At 39.0% G+C, this 27,383-nt stretch overlaps 1 protein-coding gene across 1 annotated transcript; it reads right to left on the bottom strand.

Annotated features, from left to right (window-relative positions):
- Positions 1-1,657: 1,657 nt before the first annotated feature.
- LOC104221668 (uncharacterized) lies at positions 1,658-10,508 on the bottom strand. Its single transcript, XM_070167996.1, has 5 exons — positions 10,006-10,508; positions 3,836-3,954; positions 2,868-2,925; positions 2,658-2,735; positions 1,658-2,182 (listed from the first exon to the last, which is right to left on the bottom strand). The coding sequence occupies exons 1-5, from the start codon at positions 10,196-10,198 to the stop codon at positions 1,989-1,991; spliced, it is 642 nt and encodes a 213-aa protein (XP_070024097.1). The 5' UTR covers positions 10,199-10,508; the 3' UTR covers positions 1,658-1,988.
- Between the last annotated feature and the right edge of the window lie 16,875 nt (positions 10,509-27,383).

Raw genomic sequence — 27,383 nt, 5'->3', positions numbered from 1 at the left:
ACCCCTACGACCAAGAGCCATCGCCAAAAAGAGGAGGTCGACCCCGTACGGCCAAGAGCCATCGCCAAAAAGAAGAGGTCGACCCCTACGGCCAAGGGCCATCGCCAAAAAAGAAGAGGTCGACCCCTACGGACAAGAACCATAGCCAAAAAGAGGAGGTCGACCCCGTATGGCCAAGAGCCATCGCCAAAAAAAGAAGGTCGACACCGTACGGCCAAGGGCCATCGCCAAAAAGAAGAATTCGGCCTCGTCCGAATCAAAATTCGGCCTCGTCCGAATCAAAATTCGGCCTCGTCCGAATCAACATTCGACCTCGTTCGAACCATGACGGGTTGACATTTCGACAAGCTTGAAAGAACACCCCTACGGCCAAGGGCCATCGCCAAAAAGAAGAATTCGGCCTCGTCCTAATCAACATTCGACCTCGTTCGAACCACGATAGGTTAACATTTCGACAAGCTCGAAATAACACCCCTACGGCCTAGGGCCATCGCCAAAAAAAAGAATTCGGCCTCGCCCGAATCAACATTCGTCCTCGTCCGAATCAAAATTCTGCCTTGTCCGAATCAACACGGCCTCGTCCGAATCAACTTTCGGCAACCTTCGACCTCGTCTGAATTCACATTCGGCGACCTTGCCTGAATTTTCATTTGGCCTACTCGTCCGTCCAGATCCGAGGACGCAAATGACCTCCTCCGATGCCGCCATCCCGGCCTCGACGGCCTTCCCCAACTCTATTGTCTTCTCGATCGACTCATCACTCGAGTTATTGTCCCTGATCGAACTCTGCTAAAGTTCTGCCCGCGGGGATACCATTTTGACCTAAAGATTGGCACCCTCAGCCGCGATCCACACTAGTCGACTTCCTCATCTGGATTTCTCGAACTACGATTAATGAAGTCCGCTCACCGAGCTCGACCACGAGACGACCTCAATAAGTGGAGGGACTAACTGTATGGGTCAAAATTAGATCAGAGAAATTCGGCACGCAGAGATATATGGTCGAGGTCGAACAGGCCGAGGTCGTACAGTCATCAATAAGGCCGAGGTCAGACAGTGATGAAATAGCTTGTTTGCTTTGGAATCCTCAAAGAGAATATTCTAGTGAATATTCCCTCTAATTGTACCTTTTTAGGATTTTCTACGGATACCCCTTATAAATAGGAAGAGAGTACTTCCAAAAAAAGGGGCTGGCTCTCTCTCTCTCTCCCTCTCTCTAGAAAATATGTAAACATACCTCTTTAAAGAAATTAGAAGATATGTGATCTCAGACCTTCATCAGATCTAAAAAGGGTTTTAAGGTTCTTGTATCTGTTATCATTCGTCTTTATCAAATGAAAGAAGATCCGCTCCACTCAAGATTTGGTGAATCTTTTCCTTTATTTACATTTTATTGCCATTTACTGTTACTTAATGTATCTTTCTTTATGCTATTAAATCTGGCCATAATCACAGCCAATATTTATACTCGGCTATGTTTTTCTATTCATATTATTCATCTCGAATCTAGAGTTAATTATCTTTAACTAGGATTTACCCCTTCATCTTTGATTGATTTGTTCAAAAAGTTTTTAATATCTTCTGAGCCAAACAAGTGTGATATCAGTATCAAGAAATAAGCCAAGATAAGATAGAGTTCAGATGTAATGCGTCAGTATAAACAGAAGAAATCCAATTCTATCAATTTAAACAGCGGATACACATAACTCAAGACAGCTATTAAGATGAGCAAGACTAACACTTAAAGTGGACGACATCCATGTCTTCTTATGATTGAGATACAATGAACCAGCTTCTCTTTTTGTTCTATTACCAGTCATTGCAAATCTAAAACTTGCATTTATGGTCAATGAAGCAGAAAACGTAAACAAACGGTCAAAAGGTAGGAGATCATATCGATCAAGATAACAATAAACTTCAAGTGAGGTAATGCTAATACCCTTGATCCTAAAATCAAACTCCACTGGCTTTTCAGATACATTTCTTCTTCATAGGGGCAAAAGCAATACAGGACAAGGGATGAACTCAGCGAGTAGGTTTGCATCAACATGCTTGGAATGGATAGCTTCCATACTCATAATTACCACATCCAAGTTCATCTCATCAGCAATTTCACCAATAATGGCTGTTGGCTTGCTTCCTTCACCTAGCCGTTCTAACAGCTTGAACTCCTGATATCCACCTGTGCAGATGTTTGTGTACACCAATCAGCAACTATACCAGACCACATGTAAAACTAAGGATGAGGAATGAGTTCACAGTCGTTAGTAGTATGAAAAGTGGACCATAACAGTTTTGCAGTATATACTACATATAAGCAACCAGAACATGTTTCAACTTTCCTACCCATCCGGATGATTGTGCTGCATGATCAAAATCAAGAGAAAAAAAAAATTGCAGACTCACATAAAAGGAGCTCCGCAGCAGAATAATGAGATAACCAACATTGGAAAATCCGTCCAATATAAAGCCAAATACTGAAGTTCCGCAAGATTAGTTTGTGCTAATCGCAATGCACAGGCTTGCGTGCAAAATGCCAGTTGCTGCTAATCACAGCAATGCAAGTCTAGTGCACCCGTCCAAGTTGCACTTTTTAATCACAAAACATCAACTGGTTCATGCTCTTTACATATAGGGCAACAACAGTAAATACACACCTTCAGATAAATGCCACCGGATGCTCGCCAGTTGGGTCTCATGCTCCGGGACTGCTTCTTTCTCCTTTTCATCAATAACTGCAAAGACCATAAAGACCTAGATTCCTTGAAATCTACCACTAAAAGTTTCTGTACCAAGAAAGTCATCTCTGTAGTTTAGCTTTTGAAAGAACCAATAGCACACAACATCTGGGACATCAAGAAACCTACCAACAACTGTTATGTCAGCTCCATACTTCTTCGCCAAAGCAGCGGCAGTTGCTGCAGCCTGATAAATTACCGAGAATAAGTAACTTCTATAACATTTTTTAAAAAGTATCCATGCCACTTACAAAATCGAATGAGCTAGGTGAACATGTTCAAACCAAGAAAAGGGAAGAAAAAGGCAAAAATGCAGTTTGACAAAAAGAAACTGCTGCAGTCTGCTTAATGTGCTCCAGGATTAGCCAATACGTATCTTTCCTCAGAACCACAGTGAAGAGGAACTAAAAGGCCCAGCATTTTATTGAAGCCCTTACAAATAGTTCAAACGGTGGTTGTACCATACAAATAGTTCAATCGGTTGAATTGGAGATTAACTCCATATAAAGATGGAAATGGAGGCAGTAGGTTTGCGGCAGGGAGCAATCTCCACCACAGTCTAGCCCCACCATCCCAACCCATTTAATTTTCTTCTGCACTTACAACCCACTATACCCTGCCCTTTCTACACCTTTCTTCCCCATTATGTTAAGTTGCCTTCTATTTTTCCAACATTAAATTTTTTCATTAACTTTTTCCTCGGTTCGCTTAACCCACCATGCCCACTATAAATTTCCAAAGGAGCTCTAGATCCCCCCACCCACCCACCCCACCCCACCCGATTGCTTTCTCTGCTAAGAGTCACTCCAACCCTCACATCTAAAGCTTCCCCCGTCCTATTGTCATCCAGAGGTGAAATGTAATTTTGACTTGAGGTACAGCGACTGCTAATAAGGAATCAAAATCTGTCACAAATGCTACGATGAAAGAATTACAGAGAACATTGCAATCTTTCCTCAAAAGTGCCATACTTCAAATATGACACTTGGAGAATGAAACTAATTCTTTAAAAAAAAAAATACACGACTAGAAAGGAAGCAACGGTTGGTTCGTTCGAGCGCCAATACTAAGAAGGAAAAATACAGAGAAGAGTGGACCTGTCTTGAACCCTCAGAGAGATAAGGATTCCGGTCTGTAATTGGTAGGAGTACATGCTTGAAGTTAGTGAAAGCATCTGCAGCTGAGCTGGCTTCAGATGCTTGGGCCTTAACAGATGCTGCAGAAATGAGCAACAATAAGTTTACCAAGTCAAAATTTTTGAATGGCAGAAAGAAAATACTTCCACAATGGTATGATTGGATCACTCATTCATAATCCTCAGAAAATGAGACATCAAATGACAAATGAAGATGCTGCTGTTCTCTATGTAGCTAATATGTTCGATCAAACACTTCTGATAGGACACATCCTCGCCGAAGAACTTGCATACAGTAAGAGAAAATCTTTAGGAAAATAAAAGTTCCATATAACTTTATAGCTTACACTTCTGTTAGCGGAAACGTAAAAGAAAGAACACAAGATTTAACGTGGTTCGGATCAAAATAATCCTACGTCCACCAGAGAACAATTGCCCTTTTAATATTAACAAAGGAAGGGGAGATTTCCCAATTACACTTAAGAGAATTTCTCTCTTAACTCTCTACTCACTACAATGTATTGTATTATTTTGGGATGATTTCTACAAGTGAAGGAGTGCATCTATTTATAGAGGTAAAGACCTCCTCTTGATGTCATTGGTGACATCAAACTACCTCCTCTTGATGTCATGGGTGACATCAAAGGAGGAAGCTTCCTCCTAGCATCCACACCAACTCTTTCCACCAACTCTTCCAATTGGCATGCCATTGTTGACTAAACATAAACCAACATTTTCAGCATGCCATTGTTAACTAAACATAAACCAACATTTTCAATCTCCACCTTGGTTTGCGTTTCGAGCGTGTGAACAACTCTGGCCAAAACTTCTAAGCTTACTGGGCAACCCCGTTGTAAGAAACAAGAAGAATCAAACCATTGTTGAACATACCACCTCCACCTAGCAACTGTTCTCTTCGGAGTTGCATCAGTTGATGCACACCCCCGCCAAGTCCTTGCAGTGTGCAAACTTAGCGAGCGGGACTATCTTGGTCAACATGTCTGCAGCATTATCGTCTGTGATAACCTTCACGACCTTGATAGTTCCCTCATCAATAACATCTCGAATAAAATGAAATCTGACATCAATGTGTTTAGTGCGCTCATGAAATCTCTGATTTTTCATTAGATGAATAGCACTCTGACTATCACATCTAAGAGTTGATTCCAGCTGAACCAAACTCAATTCCGCTACTAAACTTTTCAACCAGATAGCTTCCTTTACCGCCTCCGCTGCTGCCATGTATTCTGCTTCTGTCGTAGACAAAGCGACAATCGACTGCAAAGTCGACTTCCAACTGACGGCACTGCCAACGAGGGTAAAGATGTATCCAGTTGTGGACCTTCTTCTGTCAAGATCTCCTGCATAGTCAGAATCCACATAACCGAGAATTGAAATACCTGTACCACTTTTTCGAAAGGTAAGACCAACACCAGAAGCTCCTTTGAGATATCTCAATATCCACTTGACAGCTTCCCAATGCCTCTTTCCTGGGTTGGACATGTATCTACTTACCACACTTACAGATTGAGCAATATCTGGACGTGTGCATACCATAGCATACATAATACTACCAACTGCACTGGCATAAGGAATCTTTGACATATGCTCCACCTCATCCTCGGACTGAGGCATTTGTGACTCTGAAAGTTTAAAATGAGGAGCTAATGGTGTACTTACAGGCTTGCACGTTTGCATATTGAATCTCTCGAGAACCCTTTCAATATACCTCTTCTGAGAAAGATGTACAACATCGTCTTCTCTTGAAATCTCCATACCAAGGATTTTCTTTGCAGCTCCTAAATCCTTCATGTCAAATTCCTTACTCAATAGTTTCTTCAAAGCATTTATCTCTGTAATGTTGTTAGCAGCAATAAGCATATCATCAACATACAACAGTAAATAAATCATTGAGTTACCAGACATCTTCTTGTGATACACACAACTATCAAATGCACTCCTTGAGAATTCATGTGTAGTCATGAATGCATCAAACCTCTTGTACCACTGTCTAGGGGATTGCTTCAAACCATACAAAGACTTCTTTAGTTGGCATACGTGATCTTCTTTTCCCTCAGCTAGGAAACCTTCAGGTTGATCCATATAGATTGTCTCTTCTAGATCACCGTGTAAGAAAGCAGTTTTGACATCAAGCTGTTGAAGCTCCAAGTCAAATTGTGCAACCAATGCTAGTAGCACGCGAATTGAGCTATGCTTCACGACCGGAGAGAAAATCTCATTGTAGTCAATTCCCTCCTTTTGGCTGAAACCTTTTGCAACCAATCTCGCCTTGAACCTAGCATCTTCCACTTCAGGAATTCCCTCTTTCTTTCGGTAGACCCACTTGCATCCAACTGTCCTCTTCCCCTTTTGTCTTTTCACTAAGACCCATGTCTGATTCTTGTGAAGAGACTCCATCTCTTCAGTCATGGCTAACCGCCATTGTGCGGCATCCTTGCAAGAAGTTGCTTCAATATACGAGGAGGGCTCCAGATCTTTAATCTCTTCTTGTGCAGCTACGAACGCATATGCAATCAAGTTTGCTTGATTTATAAGGCGTTCCGGTTCTCGTGTCTGCCTCTTCTCCCTCCCCTTCGCAATTGTGTATGGTTCATTGACAGCAAGTTCTTCAACGCCTACATCTTCTGACTCATCTTTAACCTGAGTCTCTTGATCCTTTTCCTTGGCAAGCTCCACCGGAAGCTCCACCTGCTCGTTGTTCTTGTTTCCTGAAAACTCCACGGAAACTTTACGGGGATCAAGTATAGAGGATTCATCGAAGGTGACATCTCTACTAACTATAAATTTGAGTAAAGACAAACACCAAAGTTTGTACCCTTTTACTCCATCCACATACCCTACGAATATGGCCTTCTTAGCCCTTGGTTCAAGCTTTCCTTCATTAACGTGATAATAAGCTGGACACCCAAATACTCGTAAGTATGAATAGTTAGAGGGTTCACCTGACCATACCTCATTCGGAGTCTTAAAGTCAATTGCCGATGCTGGAGATCGATTGACAATATGAGCAGCAGTGTGAACTGCTTCAGCCCAAAATACTTTGGACATTTTGGCTTGTAGGAGCATACAACGAGCCTTTTCAAGAAGAGTTCTGTTCATTCTCTCGGCAACTCCATTCTGCTGTGGGGTATGCCTGACAGTCCTATGTCTTGAGATCCCATGAACCTTGCAGAATTCATTAAACTCTTCATTGCAAAACTCCAAGCCATTGTCTGTGCGAAGATACTTGATTTTCCGCTCCATTTGATTTTCAACCAAAATCTTCCACTCTTTAAATGCTTCAAAAGCATCACTTTTTGCCTTCAAAAAATACACCCAAACCTTTCGTGAGAAATCATCAATAAAAATGAGAAGATACCTCTTTCCGCCCTTCGATGGAAGTTTAGAAGGACCCCATAAATCTGAATGGATGTAGTCTAGCACTCCTCTTGTCTTGTGTTTGCCAGTGCTGAAGCTGACCTTCTTCTGCTTCCCTAGAACGCAGTGCTCACAGAAGTCAAGCGTGCTGATCTTCTCACCTTCCAAAAGTTTACGATTGCTCAACATCTCCAGTCCACGTGCGCTCATATGACCCAGTCTCATGTGCCATAGTCTTGCCTTGTCATCATTAGATAACTGCACTGTAGATGCATTTGCAGAGCCAACAATGGTGCTTCCGGCCAATGTGTAAAGGCCGTTCTCCAGCTTGCCTTTCAGCATGACTAAAGAACCTTTAGTCACCTTCATAGTTCCTGCTTCGCTCATGTACCTGTAGCCTTGTTCATCCAGAGTACCCAAGGAGATCAAATTCTTCTTCAGATCAGGAACATGACGGACTTGTGTAATAGTCCTCACGATTCCATCATGGCAGCGAACCCGAACTGAGCCAATGCCAACTATTGCACAAGTTGCATTATTGCCCATTACTACGGTTCCTCCACTTTTCTCGTAGCTGCTAAACCAGTCTTTTCGGAACGTCATATGCAGAGTACAAGCAGAGTCTAACACCCATTTGTTTTCATAACTACTATTATTATTACACGATGTTGTTAGTACATAATCATTATCAAAATTATGTACCTGTTCAACTGTAGATGCACTCGCCTTTTCCTTGGACTTTGACATTGGGCAATCTCGTTCAAAGTGCCCCTTCTTGCCACAACCCCAACACTCTGTATTCTTCTTGTTCACACGAGACTTTGATCTGTGCTTTGATTTGGTCTTTCCCTGTTGGCTAGTCCGGCCTCTTACAAAGAGGCCACTTGCCTGGTCATCTCTATCTCCTTCAATGTGCCTCCGCACATCACTAGAGTTAAGTGCCTGCCGCACTTGCTCAAGCTTGATAGGCTCCTTGCTATACATCATTGAATTCTCAATATCACGATATCCTGAAGTCAATGAAAATAGCAAAGCACATGCAAGCGTCTCCTCCTCCCTTTTAATTCCTGCAATCTGTAAGTCCATGACAAGTTTATTAAACGCATCTAAATGATCTTGTAACGAAGTACCTGACCCCATCTTAAATGTGTGAAGACGCCGTTGTAACAACATTCTTGTTGTCACTGATCGGTCTTGGTATAGCCCTTCTAGCTTTTCCCACAACTGTTTGGCCGTCTCTTCGGTACCCGTACTCACTTCACAAAGCACGTTAGGTGCAAGGGATAGTTGGATTGCACTCAATGCATCCCCTTCAATCTTCTCCTTGTCGGGAGCTGATATATCCGTAGGATACTTTCCGTCAATAGCATGGATTGAACCTTCCCTCCGCAGTAACGCCATCATCTGGATCTTCCAGATATTGAAGTTGTTGCGTCCATTGAATCTATCAATTTCAAACTTCATGGAACTCATATTTGCTTGTTCTTTCTCCTTGGATCGTTAAAGAATCCTGTCGCTCTGATACCAATTGTTAGCGGAAACGTAAAAGAAAGAACACAAGATTTAACGTGGTTCGGATCAAAATAATCCTACGTCCACCAGAGAACAATTGCCCTTTTAATATTAACAAAGGAAGGGGAGATTTCCCAATTACACTTAAGAGAATTTCTCTCTTAACTCTCTACTCACTACAATGTATTGTATTATTTTGGGATGATTTCTACAAGTGAAGGAGTGCATCTATTTATAGAGGTAAAGACCTCCTCTTGATGTCATTGGTGACATCAAACTACCTCCTCTTGATGTCATGGGTGACATCAAAGGAGGAAGCTTCCTCCTAGCATCCACACCAACTCTTTCCACCAACTCTTCCAATTGGCATGCCATTGTTGACTAAACATAAACCAACATTTTCAGCATGCCATTGTTAACTAAACATAAACCAACATTTTCAATCTCCACCTTGGTTTGCGTTTCGAGCGTGTGAACAACTCTGGCCAAAACTTCTAAGCTTACTGGGCAACCCCGTTGTAAGAAACAAGAAGAATCAAACCATTGTTGAACATACCACCTCCACCTAGCAACTGTTCTCTTCGGAGTTGCATCAGTTGATGCACACCCCCGCCAAGTCCTTGCAGTGTGCAAACTTAGCGAGCGGGACTATCTTGGTCAACATGTCTGCAGCATTATCATCTGTGATAACCTTCACGACCTTGATAGTACTAAAATTTGACTCTCCGTCCCCGTAAGGTAGAGGTAAGGTCTGCATATATATTACCCTCCTCAGGCCCCACTTGTGGAATTGCACTGGGTTTTTTGTTATTGTTGTTGTTGGAAAGTACTAAAATTTCCCCATGGGAAGGTGCATTGTTTAAAACAAGAAATGAAGAAAACTAATTAGGAAAAAGATAATGAATTGACTCATTCAACTATAATAGAGACCTTTTATACCAAAATTCCCAATAAAAGCCATAGTTGGATGGTTAATTTTGCACTGAGGTTAAGTTAACTGGCCATAGCATAATAAAATTCATCTTCAGTGGAAGCACGATGAAGTTGACTAAAGGAAAAACTTGCTCTTGAACAGTTAAAAAGTTTTCAAATTTACAACCACCAGAATTAAACACCATCAACAAATTGAACGCTTTCCACATTAGTAGACGCTATCCACAAAACGAATTTAGCAATATACTGAAATAACCAATTTTTCTGTAGTCTAAAGTGTATGGAAAAAAGAGTAAAGGATACTATTACCTTTGTGGCCGAATCTCAAATTCTTGGGGAAATTAGAGGCCCTGCAAGTGTTAAGTTTTGGCGAAGAAAAAGAAAAACTCAAAGAAGATAGAGAATTATAAGAAGATGAAAAGGGGCGAGTAATAATCGAAGTAGCGGAGTGGGGATTTGAAGTATCAGCTGGGACTGTAAGCAAGTAGTGAGCAAATGCCATGGATGAATGCTCTCTGTGTAAAGGTTTTTGGGATTGGACTCTGGAGTCTGGACTATGCAGATTTTTTGAAGGTGGGTTCCAGAATATACAGAATGGTGAAGGACTAAAAAATCTGCCCCTTTTCTTAAGTTTTTTGAAGAAAACAAGAAATCAGAAAAATAGTTTAAAAACAAAATTCTAGATAAGAAAAGTTTACAGGAACTGCCATTTTTAGGATTTTTGTTCTATTCTTAAAATTATTTTATCAAGGGAGTTTCTTCTTTGCGCTTATCGAAAAAGTTTCTTATTTTCGTTTTATCAAGTCTATTCCAACGATAATCATAATATGTGAAAGTGACATATATAGTTTTTTATCAAGTCTATTATAATGATAATCATAATATTTATATGTGAAAGCGACGATTAAATTTTATTGGATTTAAATTCATAAAATTTATTAGACTATATTTTAAATTAAATATATTTCGGTCCAAATAAATATATGGGATAATATAATTGAATTAATTATATAAGTCCAATGTATATGGATTAAATAAATAAGTCTTAATCCATTGAGCTAACACATTTAATTGGGCTAAAGTGATGAGTTCACTTCATTAAGCCCAAGATGTCGATCTTCCTAAAGGCTCAGTTTGGTGCCATGTGTCAAATGACGTGGCGCGTCAAGTCAAGCGCAAGAGCCAATAGGACCATGTCATGTGTCAAAATGACAAGGCACGCCCAGTCACACTGAAAGGGTAATGAAGTCGCGTCACGTGTGCAAGTGACATGTTCTGGCCAATCAAATGTGGTCATGTCACACTTCAATTTGATTGGTCGGAAAGAGTTTGCTCTTATCATGACTCCTCCCTTCCACAACTATAAATAGGGGTCTTCATAACTCAGAAAAGGCACCAGAAGTTATAACAAGAAGCAAGAGAGAGCTCCTGGATCAAAAGATGTAGATTTCTCTAAAAGCTACAAGCATTCAAGTGTTCTAAGGATTAAAAGATCAAGACGAAGATTCAAGAACAAGTTGCAAGCCCTTGGATTAAAAATACGTCAAGATCAAGATCAAGCCTCAAGCACTTGGATTAAAATAAAATAAAATTCAAGATCAAGCTCAAAAGCTCTTTTATTTACTGTGGAAAAGTAGAATCAGAGGATTCATAGAGATTGTACACTCAAATATTTGAAATAAAATACTGCGATTGTTGCGATATTTTTTTGGTCTTGATTTTATTTTCTCGACGCAATTTTATTGTCTACAAATTTTGGCACGCCTAGTGGGACAATATCTACCTCTCATCTCAACTTTTCGACCACTAAAGTTCAAGAACACCGAAATGGCTTCAAAGAAAATCAACTCCGGTTCAACTTCCACCAAGGCTGCTAACTCCAGGTTCTATGCTGATGTGGAAAGCATTATCGATGTTACCTTTGGAAGCTTCGGACTAGTTACGAGGAGCAAAGCAATCCCTTTAGGACAACAAACATCCCAAGTGTCATCCACGTCAACCCCTGTTTTCGGATCTTCATCCTCAAAAGGAGCAAGATCTTCCACAAACGCATCTAAAGGAGGAAGCGATGTTGCTGAAAAGATCAAGAAAACTCTTGCTCTACTTGACCTCTCCGGATCCAAGCACTCTGCTGTGAAGGAAGATGATGATGCTTCAAGTGATGGATCATCCCCACTTACACCACATAGCGTGAGCCAATCAAGGATCAATCTGTGTGAAAATCCATGCAACTCTCTGTCGTCCACGACAATCATGCAAGTCATGGTGACAAACACTTCATCTATGGAGGAGCAGTTGGCAAACTTGACGGAAGCAATCGCTGGCTTGACCAAATGCATACAAAATCAAGAGGTTGGAATTGACAAGCTAACAGACAGGGTGGGAATCTTGATGGAAGAAGAATCCACCCATGCACCTGGCAAGCTCCCAGAAGTTCTAGAGAGTGACTCCCCCCCAAGACAAGTAGCATCCACTAAGGCTATCCTTGTCTTATCTGAAGGGATGATTCCAGTTGATCAACTGAAGGAGTTCATTGAAGGAACCATTAAGAACAAATATGAAGTTGCTGCCAAATCCTCCCTTGCATATGCAAAGTCGTACACTGCAAGGGTTGATATGTTGAAGATGCTTGCTGGCTATCAACTTCCAAAGTTTCAAAAGTTAGATGGCAAAGGTAACCCAAAGCAACATGTGGCGCACTTCGTGGAGACGTACAACAATGCTGGGACTTATGGAGATTACCTCATCAAGCAGTTTGTCCGCTCGCTAAAAGGAAATGCTTTTTATTGGTACACAGACATAGAGGCTGGATCTATCGATAGCTAGGATCAACTAGAGCAAGAGTTCCTCAATCACTTTTATACTACGAGACGTACGTGAGTATGATAGAACTTACAAACACTCATCAACGAAAGGGGGAACTAGTTATCGACTTTATCAATCGTTGGAGGAACACAAGCCTTAACTGCAAAGACAGGCTTAGTGAAGCTTCAGGCATAGAGATGTGCATCCAAGGCATGCGTTGGGGATTGCGCTACACCTTGCTAGGTAACAAGCCTAGCACATTTGAAGAACTTGCGACTCGTGCCCATGATATGGAGTTGAGCATGGCCTCCGCTGGAAATGAAAGGCTGCCCATCTATGAACCTCGCAAAGGGAATGACAAGCAAGAAGTCAGGAAGTGGGGCAAGTTCGTACCCAAGTCTTAAAGCAAAGAAGCTATGAATGTCAACACGTCACCTATGAAGTTCACGATGAAGGTGAGGCAGAAGCAGAGTATGAAATCCACTTCTTTTCAAGATAAGCCAAGTGGAAAGTTGACTTTAAAAGAAATGCAAGAGAAAGAGTAGCCATTTCTGGATTCTGATGTGCCAGCTATTTTTGAAGAACTCCTCGAGTTAAATCTTATTGAGATTCCGAAGATGAAGCGACCAAATGAAGCTGGGAAAACAAATGACCCAAATTACTGCAAATATCATCGACTTGTAAGCCACCCTCTAGAGAAGTGTTTTGTCTTCAAGGACAAAGTCATGGACTTGGCTCGCGAAAAGAAGATCATGCTTGAAGATCAGAAAGCAAGCGCAAACCAAGTATCGATCACCTTTGGCTCATTTAGTCCGGATGAATTATGCGGTATTAAAAAAAGTAAAGATGATGAATTACTGGAGAATGACAAAGTTGAAGTCAATCAACCTGAGGATGATGAAGGTTGGACATTGGTGACTCGTCGTAGGCACCACAAAAGGAGCCCACGAAAAGGATCAATGGAACAACTAACAAGGAAAATAATGGTGAAAAGACGGAGGAGATGGAATCCAGTTAAGCACGTAAAGAAAGCAAAAGTGGAGGTGCACCACCCTCAAAAGTCACGACATCCAGTGACCTTGGAGGATTTCTTACCATGTTGGTTCCGCATGAAGATTTCATGTGATAGTATTGAAGCCTCTTGTTGCAATGCTAATAAAGGGGAGGAAAAGAGTGATAACCTACCGTTAGAACCATCTCTGGAAAATCTTATCGAGTCCACTCCTCAAGAAGTTAATGCCTGTGAGGAAAAAGCCACGTTTACAAATGACGATTTTCTGCTAGGTGACACTCTTCATAACCGCCCATTGTACCTGGTTGGCTATATGCATGATGAAAGGGTAAATCGAATTTTGGTTGATGGAGGATCCTCAGTGAACATTTTGCCAATTCACACTGTAAAAGAACTTGGTATTCCTATGAACGAACTCTTAGTAAGTCGTGTGATGATCCAAAGATTCAACCAAGGGGGGAAAAGAGCCATAGGCGCGATCAGGCTGGAAATCACCATTGAAGATATGAAATCAAGTGCATGGCTACATGTGATCGATGCAAAGACTTCATACAACGTCTTGCTTGGAAGTCCTTGGATACATGAGAACAAAGTAGTCCCATCTACTTACCATCAATGTCTAAAATACTACAAGGGTGAAGTCGAGAAGAAGATAGTTGCTGATGATGAGCCATTCACCAAGGCTGAGTCACACTTCACCAATGCAAAGTTATACTTGAAGAACCGCATTGTGAAGTAGCTAAAAGCTGATGATGGCATCAAAAGCAAAAATGACGAGCCCACAACTAAAAGACCAGAGGTGACTACTGGTGAAGCCAAAGCTGTTACTAAGGAGGTACACACCAACGCGAATAAATCTCATAAAGGGGGTATTGCATCTTATGGCAAGAAAGTAAGCCATGTGCTCCAATATGTCCTTAAAGGGAAGAAAGATTAGTGCGAATCAGCTAATCTCCAAACCAAGACGCTAAGGGAGTTAACTCTTTCGGTAAAATGAATTGAGGCAGTAAAGTTGTCATCGAAGTCGCTTGCAGGGTTTGTAGCCCAAAATCGTTTATAGAATGGGGCACTCCCTACAAAGTGAATAGATGAAGGTTTTGACCCTAACGCTTACAAGCTATTTGAAAAAGCTGGATACAATCCCAATGAGCCATCCAAGTTAGGGAAGCTCCCATCAGAAGCTACAACGAGGCAACCACGTGAAGGTTTGGGATACAAGCAATCATCACCAGTGCGCATCTCTATAAAAAGGGCGAGCAGCAATTATATCACTGTAGAAGATGAATCGGCCGCTTCTAACAAACCTTTTGTCTTTGATCGACTTGGAAAATCACATGTGAGGACTTCCGTGTTTGAAAAATTGGGTCGAGAAAAGAAGGGGAACAAGTTCCAGAGAAATTTTCAAAGCATAAAAACACTCACTCCTCCCAAAATCCAGAAGATCTCTAAGGATTTCCAAAGTTTGGTTCCTTCTAGAATGAAGCGACAAACAAAACTTATAGTTTCGTGTAAAGAAGTACTGAAGGTAAAGCCATATATTGTGGTCTACACTAAGGAGCATGATGAAGATAAAGAAAGTGTGGGTTCTTCGTATCATGTTACTGTACAAGGCGAGAATGGTGTTCCATCTTCAATGGAGGATAATGCACAATTGGAAGATGTTTCACCATGTTATCACATATCCTTCAACGATTGGGGCCCTCAAAAAGATGAAGATGCGAAAGACGATCCACCCGAACTTGAAGAAGGAGTGAAGATGACAATTGATGCCTTAAAAGAAGTTTACCTTGGCACCAATGAGGAATCAAGACTCACCTACCTAAGTGCTTTACTAGAAGCTGATGAAGAGAGCATTTATATTGAGTTACTCGGGGAGTTCAGGGATGTCTTCGCTTGGAGTTACAAAGAGATGCCTGGCTTGGACCCGAAAGTAGTAGTCCATCACCTTGCAGTCAAAAATGGTGCTCGCCCTGTTAAACAAGCTCAAAGGCATTTTAGGTCGGATTTGGTTCCCTTGATTGAAACCGAAGTTAACAAACTCATCGAAGCTGGCTTTATTCGTGAAGTTAAATACCCAACATAGGTTTCAAGTATTGTCCTTGTAAGGAAGAAAAATGGTCAGATTCGAGTGTGCGTTGACTTTAGGGATCTTAACAATGCATGTTTGAAAGATGAGTTCCTGCTTCCCATTCTAGAACTGATGATAGATGCTACTACTGGGTACGAGGCAATGTCATTTATGGACGGTTCATCAAGCTATTACCAAATTCGCATGGCGCCAAAAGCTGAAGAGCTTACTGCATTCCGTACCCCCAAGGGTATTTATTGCTACAAGGTAATGCCTTTTGGCTTGAAAAATGCTGGTGCTACTTACCAAAGGAATATGCAGAATATTTTTGATGATCTTCTCCACAAGAATATCGAATGCTATGTTGATGACTTGGTAGTAAAATCAAGAGAGAAGGGCGACCACTTGAAAGACTTGAGAATGGTGTTTGAGTTGCTCCGAAGGTACCAACTTAGGATGAACCCATTGAAATGCGTCTTTGCAGTTACATCCGGAAAGTTTCTTGGTTTCATTGTTCGATATCGAGGGATCGAAATTGATCAAGCCAAAGTAGATGCAATCTTGAAAATGCCTGAGCCTCGGGACATTTACGAATTGAAAAGTCTACAGGGAAAGTTAGTGTACCTTAGGAGATTCATCTCAAACCTAGCTAGGAAGTGCCAACCATTCAGTCGCCTTATGAAGAAAGGTGTCCCTTTCAAATGGGACCAAGCATGTAGCAATGCCTTTGAGAGAATTAAATCCTACTTGATGAAGCCTCCAGTTTTGGCAGCCCCTATACATGGAAAGCCGCTAATACTATACATTTCAGCACAAGAAAGGTCTGTTGGAGCGCTATTAGCCTAAGAAAATAGTGAAGGGAAAGAAAACTCCCTTTACTACTTGAGCAAGATGATGACACCAAATGAGCTGAATTATTTGCCAATTGAAAAGTTATGTTTGTCGCTAGTCTTCTGAATCCAAAAGTTGAAGCATTACTTTCAAGCTCATGTCGTTCGTTTGGTTTCTAGAGCAAATTCCATCAAGTTCGTGATGTCAAAACTTCTCCTAGTGATCGACTAGCAAGGTGGTACCTCCAGTTTCAACAATTTGAAATCGTGTAAATCCCTCAAAAGGCTACAAAAGGACAAGCGTTAGCGGACTTCTTGGCAGATCACCCTATACTTGATGATTGGGAGCTAATTGACGAACTACCTGACGAGGACGCCATGGTCGTCATTGAAGTTCAGCCTCCATGGAAGATGTACTTTGATGGTGCTGCACATCGCGGGGGAGCTGGTGCTGGTGTAGTATTTGTCACTTCTCAAGGTGAAGTTCTGCCCTACTCTTTTACGTTGACACAACTCTGCTCTGACAATGTTGCTGAGTATCAAGTGCTAATACTTGGGCTCGAAATAGTTGTCGAAATGAAGAGATTGCAATTGCAAGTATTTGGTGACTCTTAGTTAGTGGTCAATCAGCTTTTAGGTAGTTATGAGGTCAAAAAGCCTGAACTACGCCCATATCATGATTACGTTAAAAAGTTAATGGGGTGACTCGGTGATGTGACTATTCAGCATGTGCCAAGGAAAGAAAATAAGAAGGCGGATGCTTTAGCTGCCCTAACTTTATCTTTAACCCTGCCTAATCAAGCGCAAGTTATTTTCTGCTAAAAATGGGTAGTACCGCTGTCAAATGAGGCTGAAGGTGAAGAAAATGAACTCAAATATCTTGTCGTTGTTTCTGAAGTCGAGAAAGAAGAATGGAGATAACCCATTATCGACTACTTGTGTTATGGGATACTTCCAGAAAATCCACGGAGAAGAACTGAAATCCGTCGTCGTGCGCCTCGCTTCCTTTACTACAAAGATACCCTATACAGAATATCATTCGAGGGAGTACTCTTGCGATGCTTAGGGGAAGATGAAGCACTCCAAGATTTGCAAGAACCGCATTCTGGGGTATGTGGGTCAACAACAGTCTGGACCAAAGCTCCACTTCCATATAAAAAGGATGGGATACTATTGGCCAATAATGGTAAAAGATTGCTTGGACTATGCTCGAAGATGCAAGGCTTGTCAATTCAATGCGAATTTTATTCATCAACCTCCTGAAGTGTTGCACCTGACTGTTGCATCCTGGTCGTTTGACGTTTAGGGATTGGATGTTGTTGGAATGCTACCAAAGTCCTTTGATGGGCACCTATACATCTCGGCCGCAACTGACTACTTCTCAAAATGGACCGAAGTTGTTGCTCTTAAGGAAGTAAAGAAGGAAAATATTGCAAGTTTCATCCGAGTAAACATTATCTATCGCTTTGTCACTCCTCGTTACATAATAACAGATAATGGAAAGCCATTCGATAATAGGTTGATGAACAAGATTTGTGATCTCTTTTGTTTCAAGCAACATAACTCTTCGATATACAATGCTGCTGCCAATGGTCTAGCTGAGGCATTCAACAAGACTCTATGGAACTTGTTAAAAAAAGTCGTCTCCATATCCAAACAAGATTGGAATGACTGTATGAAAAAAGATCTATGGGCATATAGGACGACTCACTGCACGCCAACACAGGCGACTCCTTACTCACTCATTTATGGAGTCGAAGTCGTCTTGCCATTTGAGCGTCAAATACCTTCGTTACGACTAGCTATTCAAGAAGGGATCACTGATGAAGAAAATGCTCGACTTCGATTAGCAGAGTTGGAGGCTCTTGATGAGAAGAGGTTGGAAGCTCAACAGAGTCTTGAATGTTATCAAGCCCGATTATCTCGCACCTTCAATAAAAGAGTTCGCCAGAGATCCTTTCAAGTACGAAGACCCATAATTACTTCCCATAAACCTGTAGGGAAGTTCACTTCAAAATGGGATGGGTCATATATCGTACAAGAAGCTTACTCAAGTGGGGCTGACAAGCTGGTTGATGCAGATGGCATGAGAATCGGCCCTATCAATGGCAAGTTTTTGAAGAAGTATTATCCTTGAAGTTGCAACGTTCCTTGACGCATGAGCCTAAACTACATGTTGCTACACTCCTGGCCCGCATGAGTCTAAACTGTGTACAACCCCTACAAAAAAAAGAGTCCGCTAGGTTGAAAACTTTGAAAGAGGCGGCCTAAGCAAAAGTTAGGACATACAAAAAAAATCACCCAGTCTGAACTACGATATGACTTGATCCTCTTTACCGAGGTACATAGGCAGCTTAGAGTTTCATTCTAAGTTCAGTCGCATAAGCTCAAAAGATACATATTGCCCCAATTGTTGTTCGAAGGAAGTACGAAGGAATGTAAGATCAAGCTGAAATGTCATCCTCCTGTTGAACTTTGATCTCATTTGATTTAAAGGGGTCAACCCTCCATGGGAAATTGATATCTTCAATGGGCCGATTTTAGGAGGATGTCTGTTGATACCCAATTTTTTCCTATGTATTTTTATATACAAAATACTTTTAAAATAACATATATATGCATATATAAGCATGTCCAAGTGTTTTGGTATTTTTTTCTAATTTTTTTTAAAAAAAGATTTTAAAATCAATTTATTGTCCATTTTTAGCAGTACAAAATCCAATAATTATTCCCAAGATTATCATTTTGGTGAATAACTTATTTTATTCTTATATTTACACCAAAATATAATTAAGGTGATTTTTGGATATTTTTTACAAATCTATTTGATATTTTTAAGCCAAATTGCATGTAATTGCAATTATAGCCTATCTCACGATTAGTAGCATTTTATAATTGTAAAATTATATTCAGTATTTTTAAATTAATATTTAAATATTATTAATTGGCTCAGTACTTTTAGTTTGCTTTTAAAATTAATTTTTACAATTTTATAAAATAAAAGGGAAAACTAGCTATTTAACATCTAGCCTCATTCCATTTCAAATACAGCCTTTTTACTTTTCAATTTTAACCATTATTTGACCCAATCTTAACCCATTTGGACTGGCCCAATTTTTAATTTGACCAAACTCACAACCCTATCCAAATGACCCTTACCCGGTTCCCACATACCCTCCTAAATCTGGGTCATTGATCACACAAGATCAACGACCATAACTCACCCTTCCATAATTAAACCAAATGACCTACCCTAATCTCCTTCATTCTCACCTGACTCGCCGCCTTTGAATCCTAAACGCTCTCAAATCCTCTCATTAGCTCTTCGAAACCCTAGCCTCCTCCTACCTTATTTCACCATGTTTTCACCGGAATCCATGGCTTCTCAGGCCATGAATGGTCTGTACTCACCCCTCTCCATAATTATACCTTGGGTGTTCGAAGTTTTGAGGCTGACTTCGATGGTTCTTCCACATCTTCTCAGATCTTCATTTCTATAGCTTCTCCGGCCATGCTCCGGCACATTCAGGACTCAAGAGCCTGATTCCTCACCTCTTCAACTTAGGATCTGATTTTTCTTCCAAGCCTTTCTCATTTCTAGGGTTTCTCCAAAACCCTAAGTTGTTCGAGGCTCTTCTCTGTTTATTTTCTTAGATCTATGGTATGTTCGTGTTCTACTAGGCTTCTAAAGTGTTTACCCCAAATTTTCTTTTAAAAAATCGTTTCTGAAAAAGTTTTCAAAAAGATCTTTCTGATTCTTTCTTTATGTGTGTTTGTTTGTGCTATGCTCGTATGACTTCTTTTACTATGTGTGTACTGTTCTCTTACTCTTCTTTTTCTACTATACCTGTTAATCCTTGTTATGTTTCCCTTAATCTTCTACTATATGTGCTTACTGTAGAGTTTTTTTTTTGTTTGCTCTATTAGACTCTGTTTGCGTTCTTGCTGAACATGTTTCCTCTATTTTAATTTAAGTTTGTATCACCTCTTCTTTTCTGAACTTCTTTCAGTTCTGAGTTTCTCAAATATGTTCTCTATGACCTCAAATTAGCTTTCTTTCATTGTATTATGTCTGTTTGTTTCTCATAAGTCTTTGAAAGAGGCTTCTGAGCCTGTTTCAATGATTTGCTTTCCCATCTCTATGAAACCCTAGGATTTGGGGGTTTCTTGGCAATTTTGAATTTGTGCGAGTTAGGGTTCCGCTTTGGGCCCCTGAACTCTCAAACTCATTGTGAGTCTGCAAACCGGATTTGTACCCTTTCTTGCTCATGATTTTGAACCTCTCTTTGAGTAAACTCTCTTCTATATAACTTCTTGATTCACATGTTTGTGTGCTTTATATATGGGAACTCTTCTTTCAAAAGGTCTTTACCGACTAATTGATTAATTTCAAATTTCTTTTAATGAGTCCTGACTGATTGTTACTGATTCTCTCTAATTAAACCTTCTTTACCTTTCCTGACTTGGTTCATTCGAGATTAAACGTGTAACTTTGATTTCCCTGGCTGTTTGATTGATTCACTTTCCTTATTTTTCCCAAGCCGTGTACCACTGAGCTTTTCCTTAAATAAACTTCTATGTATTTACCCTTTTTGTGATACTTTGAAAAGGTTTTAATCAAAACGTCTTTCCTTAAATGTCTTCTACCCGTTTGAAATCAAATTCCTTAACTGAAGGGAAATTCTATGTGATTGATTGCAAGTTATTTTCTTACCTTTCTTACTTGCTTCTCTACACTATAAAAGGGACTACCCTTCCGCACTTTTAACACACTTCCAATTCAATACTTTTACACCACTACTTCGAGTTCAATACCTCGAGCCTTTAGTTCAATACTTTCGACTTACTTACATACTTACAATACTGCTTTGAGTTCAATACTCTTACAACATTCTACTCTTTCTGAGATCTTTTGGAACTGTTTGCTTGCAACTTGGCTTTCTCAAGACTGCTTTTACTTGTATTGTTTTCCCTGAAACTGGTATGTTCTAATTTAACTTTTCTACCTCACTCCCCTATGTGTTTATTTACAGTTTCTGCAAGCTTGTTTACTTTGTTGTTCATGTTCAGTGATTAATGTTAACTATGTAAACTATTTTTTTTCTTTGCATCTATTGTTTGTTATGAATTCCCTATACCCCCACTCCCTTCTATGTGTTTGAGTTAAGGTTCATGGCCTGACAGCATCCAAGTTGTTGCTTAGGTCTGAACCTGATCCTCAATGGATCCTAACTCCCAACTTTGGCTAACAGGCTGGTCAGGGGTGTGCCAGCACTCCTAATTGTTGGGCATGACCACCAGCCTGTCATGGCCTTCCCCTAAATTCCCTCTATGCACTTGCACTCTCTCTTAGATTCTAAGTTCTGCCCCGCTCCTATGAGCCTTGCTTTGGGACCTTGAGTTCCCTCTGAACTTGGACATTTGAGGGCTGGCTCTTCCACACTGCACTTGCTTAAGTCTGCAATATATTTGGGGTGTAAGCACTGCCCGGAGTCCACTTGAGGTTCTTAGGGAACTTTGACACATCCCAAATAAGAGAAAGGCTTTTTGGAAATCTGATCTTGGAAGTTGGTTCATCTCATATTGTTAGACCTTGAGTCTGAATTAGGCTCCTTGGTTGTAGCTTAAATCTCTGATGTAATTTTACTTTCCTTGATTCATTCTGGTCTGTAATATTTTATAATAACTTATGGGGTTCTAAGTAAGAAGGGAAGGGTCATTTATGTATGCAAAGGGTAGACAGCATGCTCATAGGTGTTACTATTTACAAGTTCTGCACTTATGCATTTCATATAGAAATCCTGCCTATAGTTTCCGCACTTTTGCATTAGAAATCCTGCCTATAAGTTTCTACACTTTTGCATATCATATAGAAATCCCGCCTATAAGTTTCTGCACTTCTGCATATCATATAGAAATCCTACCTATAAGTTCTGCACTTCTGCATATCATATAGAAATCCTGTCTGTAGGTTTTTTCTGCACTTCTGCATATAGAAATCATGATTATAAGTTTTTTGCACTTCCGCATATACCTCCATCATTAGGCAAACAGTTATAGGTTAAAAAATAACAAAATGCATCGTAGATACCATGTCTATAGGACTCCTGCACTTTCATAATTGTTTTAAACCAACGATGCTTAGAAAGCATGCCTATAGGAGTAATTAACCGAATCTGAATCGTTTGCAAGTCTAAAATCAGTAGTAATGTCGTTTAATATCTGCACATCTTATTTTTTATATATATAATCAATAAGCCTTCTTTAAAATCAGAGTAAGTATCGTTAGATATCATGCCTATAGGTTTTACTTAGGCAAGCCATTAGGGAATTAATTAACTACATCAGTCTTTGATAATTACAACCAGTAGAGGCCTAATTCGAACTCTCATCTAAGAAATATGGGATAAATCAGCCTTCCTTGACGCTTTAAATTTAATTCAGACCATAACCAGTATTTATAAGTCATGCTAAACAATTTATTTCTGTAAATGAGGAGGCCCGTTTGAGCCCTTTAAACTGTTATGTGTTCTCCCATACCTGCCTTATATGTTTTGATTGTCGTCCTAGAATTTTATCCTTTTAAAACTCTGAAAAGCCAAATCTCCCTTCGCTTTAGGACTAGTAGTCCCAAATGCCTCCGGGACTGATAGGATTGGGGCGGGTACTAGCATGCAATAAGTAACGATACTACTCCGCGCTTAATACCTTCACGGGGTGGGAAAGGGTAGATATGGATATGATGACTGGTGCGCTAATACCACGTGTAACCTCTCTTCTGAGGAGTGATTACCGGGTATTGCATTGATGTGATCCATATTATTTGTAAACCTAGGACCCCCTTTTCCTTTATTTGTTTATTTTATTCTCAAACTATTTCTTTAAAATTTCTGCTTTCTTTACTTACGTCAAACTCTCAACTTGCTTGCAATATTATGTGAAAACCCCCTTCTACTTGAGACTTCTATTTGCTTACTTGTTATTCAAAGTCACAATTGTAGCATGGTCGGGAACCACACTAGTGGATCTTGGGGGGTGCCTAACACCTTCCCCTCGAGATAATTTCTAGCCCTTACCCGAACTCTGGTTTTCCAACTCGAACTCTTCTTTAGTGTCCTAATGCACTTTAATCATTAGGTGGCAACTCTTCAACCCAAAAAACCCAATTCCCAAGAGGAAACGAGTTGTCCTCCCAAATGTTATGAACCCGATTTCGCTTTTAGAAAAAGGGGGCGCGACAATGTCAAGTATTTGCATTGAAGTTCAGAGACTCTTTGTGTCTTCGGGTTCGTATAACCTTCAAGTTTGTTGGTATTCATATACGCTCACTGCCTTAAAAATGGGGAAGAGTAACAATCGTAATCTTGAAATAGAGCATGGATAAGTAAGAAAAAAATTCGCCTCAGACGTAAAAGAAAAAGGGGGGATGTCCGTGTCGGACTTTTCTAAAGGTTTTCTTTGCGAACTTTTAAAGGTGTTCATCTCGAACCTTTAAAGGCATTTGAAGTTTTAAAGGTTTCCGTTGCGAACTTTTAAAGGTGTTTGTCTCAAACTTTTAAAAGCATTCAAATTTTTAAAGGTTTTCGTTGCGAACTTTTAAAGGTGTTTGTCTCGAACTTTTTAAAGGCATTCGGATTTTTAAAGGTTTTCGTTGCGAACTTTTAAAGGTGTTCGTCTCGAACTTTTAAAGGCATAAGGTTTCTGTTCCGAACTTTTTAAAAGGCGTATGTTTCGAACTTTTGAAGGTTCTCATCTTGAACTTTTAAAGGTGCTCGTGGCAAACTTTAAATGGTCTCCACTGCCGACTTTTAAGGATTTCTACCATGAGCTTTTAAGGGTCTTTTCCACGAATCTTTAAATGTCTTCGTCGCGAGCTTTTAAAAGTCTTCGCCACGAACTTTTAAAGGTATTCATCGCTTGCTTTTAAGGATATTCGCGCGAACTTTTATGGGTCTTCCCCACAAATTTTAAAGGTATTCATCGCGAACTTTTACAGGTCTTCATTGCGAGCTTTTAAAGGTCTTCAATGTGAACTTTTAAAGATCTTAACCACGGGCTTTTAAGGATCTTTGCACGAACTTTTATGGGTCTTTGCAGTAAATTTTAAAGGTATCCACCGCGAACTTTTAAATGTCTTAACCACGAGCTTTTAAGGATCTTCGCACGAACTTTTATGGGTCTTCTCCGTAAATTTTAAAGGTATTCGTCGCAAACTTTTAAAGATCTTTACTACAAACTTTTAAAGGTCATCACCGCGAACTTTTAAAGGTCTTCACTGTGAACTTTTAAAGATCTTGACCACAAGCTTTTAAGGATCTTCGCACGAACTTTTATGGCTTCCCGTAAATTTTAAAGGTCTTCATCGCGAACTTTTATAATTTGCCACCGCAAATTTTAAAGATCTTCATCACAAATTTTTAAAGGCCTTCGTATCGAACTTTTAAAGTACTTCATAATTGGACGAAGTTACTCCTACAAAAAAAAAAGACAACAAAAGAAGAAAAGCACAAGAAAAAAAAATTATCTTCGCGTTAATGCTTCCGGATCCACAAAAATAGGCTCTAATGGCTTGCAAGAACCAAAGATTAATGCTCAAACGAAATGAGAATAAGGGGTTTATATAGACTCAGTGGTACGACTATTTGAAGATGAATGGCGATGTGGGACTTGTAATATTATTGATAGAATCCAACAAGAATTTGGTATTCTAATTCAACTAGTTCTACAAAACTCGTGTTGAGCCCGGGCCCAAAACAAGGCAATAATAATAATAATAATAATAATAATAATAATAATAATAATAATAACAATAATTTGTGTTACGTTTTTAGGCATAACTTTTTATCGCTTAACCATTTATTATTCATTATTTATGTTTTCTGATCATATCATTAGATAATTTATTAAAAAAATATTTATAAAAAAGCAAATGTGCTAAGGAATAAGCAGATATAAAAGGGAAAAAGGTAACTTGATATTTAATAACATAATTTAAAGTATGCAAAATGATTCCAAATGGACTATAATCATAAATTAAAGAAGATATTTTGATATTTGATGAATTTGTGGGCATATAATTTCTAATTAGAGGTAGAAATAAAGAAGATATTTTAATAGATTATTTTGGTATTTATTGATTAACTACTCATAATTTCATATGACCATAATTTATGCTAGAAAAAATATGGTGATTAAAGTCTAGGTTTAGATGAAATTCAGAAAGACCCAAATTCATTAAAACAAAGTCCAAGAATTAACTTAGTTTGTCATTAACTCATTAATGCTTTATTTTTAAAAGAAAATTTCGCTACCCAACCAGTTAAAGATTATATAATTTTTGACAAATTAAATTGTTTTAAGAAACAAAAATATCTTTGTTTCATGTGACCATCAGCCATATTTAATAAATATGAGATTACAAGTTGATCACTTGCTAAGCATCTCTCCCTTTTCCTCTGTTCTATCCCCACTTAATTAAGTAAATTGAATAAAATTTAAATATTTTTTATTTTATTTTCAAGATTCTAATCTATTAATTTTTAAAAAGTTTTGAAATTTATTTTCTATTGTACTAAATTTATATTTTCAAAATAATTTTTCTATTAAAAATAAGATCAAAGAGATATTTAATTATAATTTTAGAATTAATAAGAAAATTTGATCGACAAAGTACTCTCCCAATATCACATGAGTTCTTCAAGGTTATTGTTACCAGCATTTTAAATTTATCTTTGTGCATAATTATTCATCATCGTTCACATCTTTTCAAGCATTTTGAAGGGCTCAAAGTTTAATATATTTACCAAATTAAATATAGGAACCTAAGCAAAAAAGAAATAAAGTAGGGGCAAAAAACTTATGGTACATACTTTACCCGCAAAAAGTTAGGTTAAGGAGCTATGTATTACTAAAAAGGATTTGAAAGTATCTTGATTTATTGAAAATATATTTTAGTATATGAAGTAATAAATAACAAATATAAGGTCATATTTAAAATGTAAACCTTTTTGGTTGGAAAGCTAACAAAATAATTACAATATAACTAAGGACTACAAAACTTTTTACATTGTTCCTTATATATATAGTAGTAACTAGAAGGACAAGCAACTGGCAGTGGAAAATATGTTTCCAACTTGGACGACATTGTCTCCTAGAAAGCTTAGACTTGTAAATGCATCGTCCAATTCGGATTATCAGAGAAAGCTGATTTGAGTAGATCTTAGTTGCTCACGTGAATTTTCATGGAGATTCTCAACTTTTTATACTTTGATTCTTATCAATTTGAACATTTTTATGTGAAGATCAATTAGATATTTGCATGAAAAATGTAAAGCAAAATAAAAACCTTTATTACATGAATACTTCAAGCCTAGTCATCAAAAGTTAAAAAATATTGACAAGGCTTGAAGCAGAGGCATTTGTAGACGATTAAATTTTATTGGACTATATTTTAAATTAAATATATTTTGGTCCAAATAAATATATGGGATAATATAATTGAATTAATTATATAAGTCAAATATATATATAGATTAAATAAATATGTCTTAATCCATTGGGCTAGCCCATTAGAGAAAATCTCACTTTATACCCATTAATTCCAAACTATTTATCCTTTAATGCCCAGGCCCAAACTATTTACTACTCCTACTCATGCTGCCCAAACTATTTACCCGGTTATTTTCCAATAATATGAGGGAGTAATAATTGGAATCATGTGCAGCTTGTCCCCCCAGCTCAACTGCTTCTCCAACTCTTACTTCACTCTGCTCTTTTTTTTATTTGAAGCAAAACGACAATCCCAATTTCAGCAATCAAAATTCTAATCCAAATCTCGTATCATCTCTGTGAAAAGCACACATATGTGACCAAAAACTACTAATCTTCTCTTATTGTAGTATTCTGGAGTTCATCATCAATGGCAATTCACACTTGTTTCTCACTAATACCTTCTTCTTTCTCTTCACCCAAA

Source organism: Nicotiana sylvestris, chromosome 2 (genome assembly GCF_000393655.2).
Source record: "Nicotiana sylvestris chromosome 2, ASM39365v2, whole genome shotgun sequence".
Taxonomy (NCBI): domain Eukaryota; kingdom Viridiplantae; phylum Streptophyta; class Magnoliopsida; order Solanales; family Solanaceae; genus Nicotiana; species Nicotiana sylvestris.
Note: the sequence above shows the minus strand (reverse complement) of the source record. Positions and strands in the feature narration are given on the sequence as shown.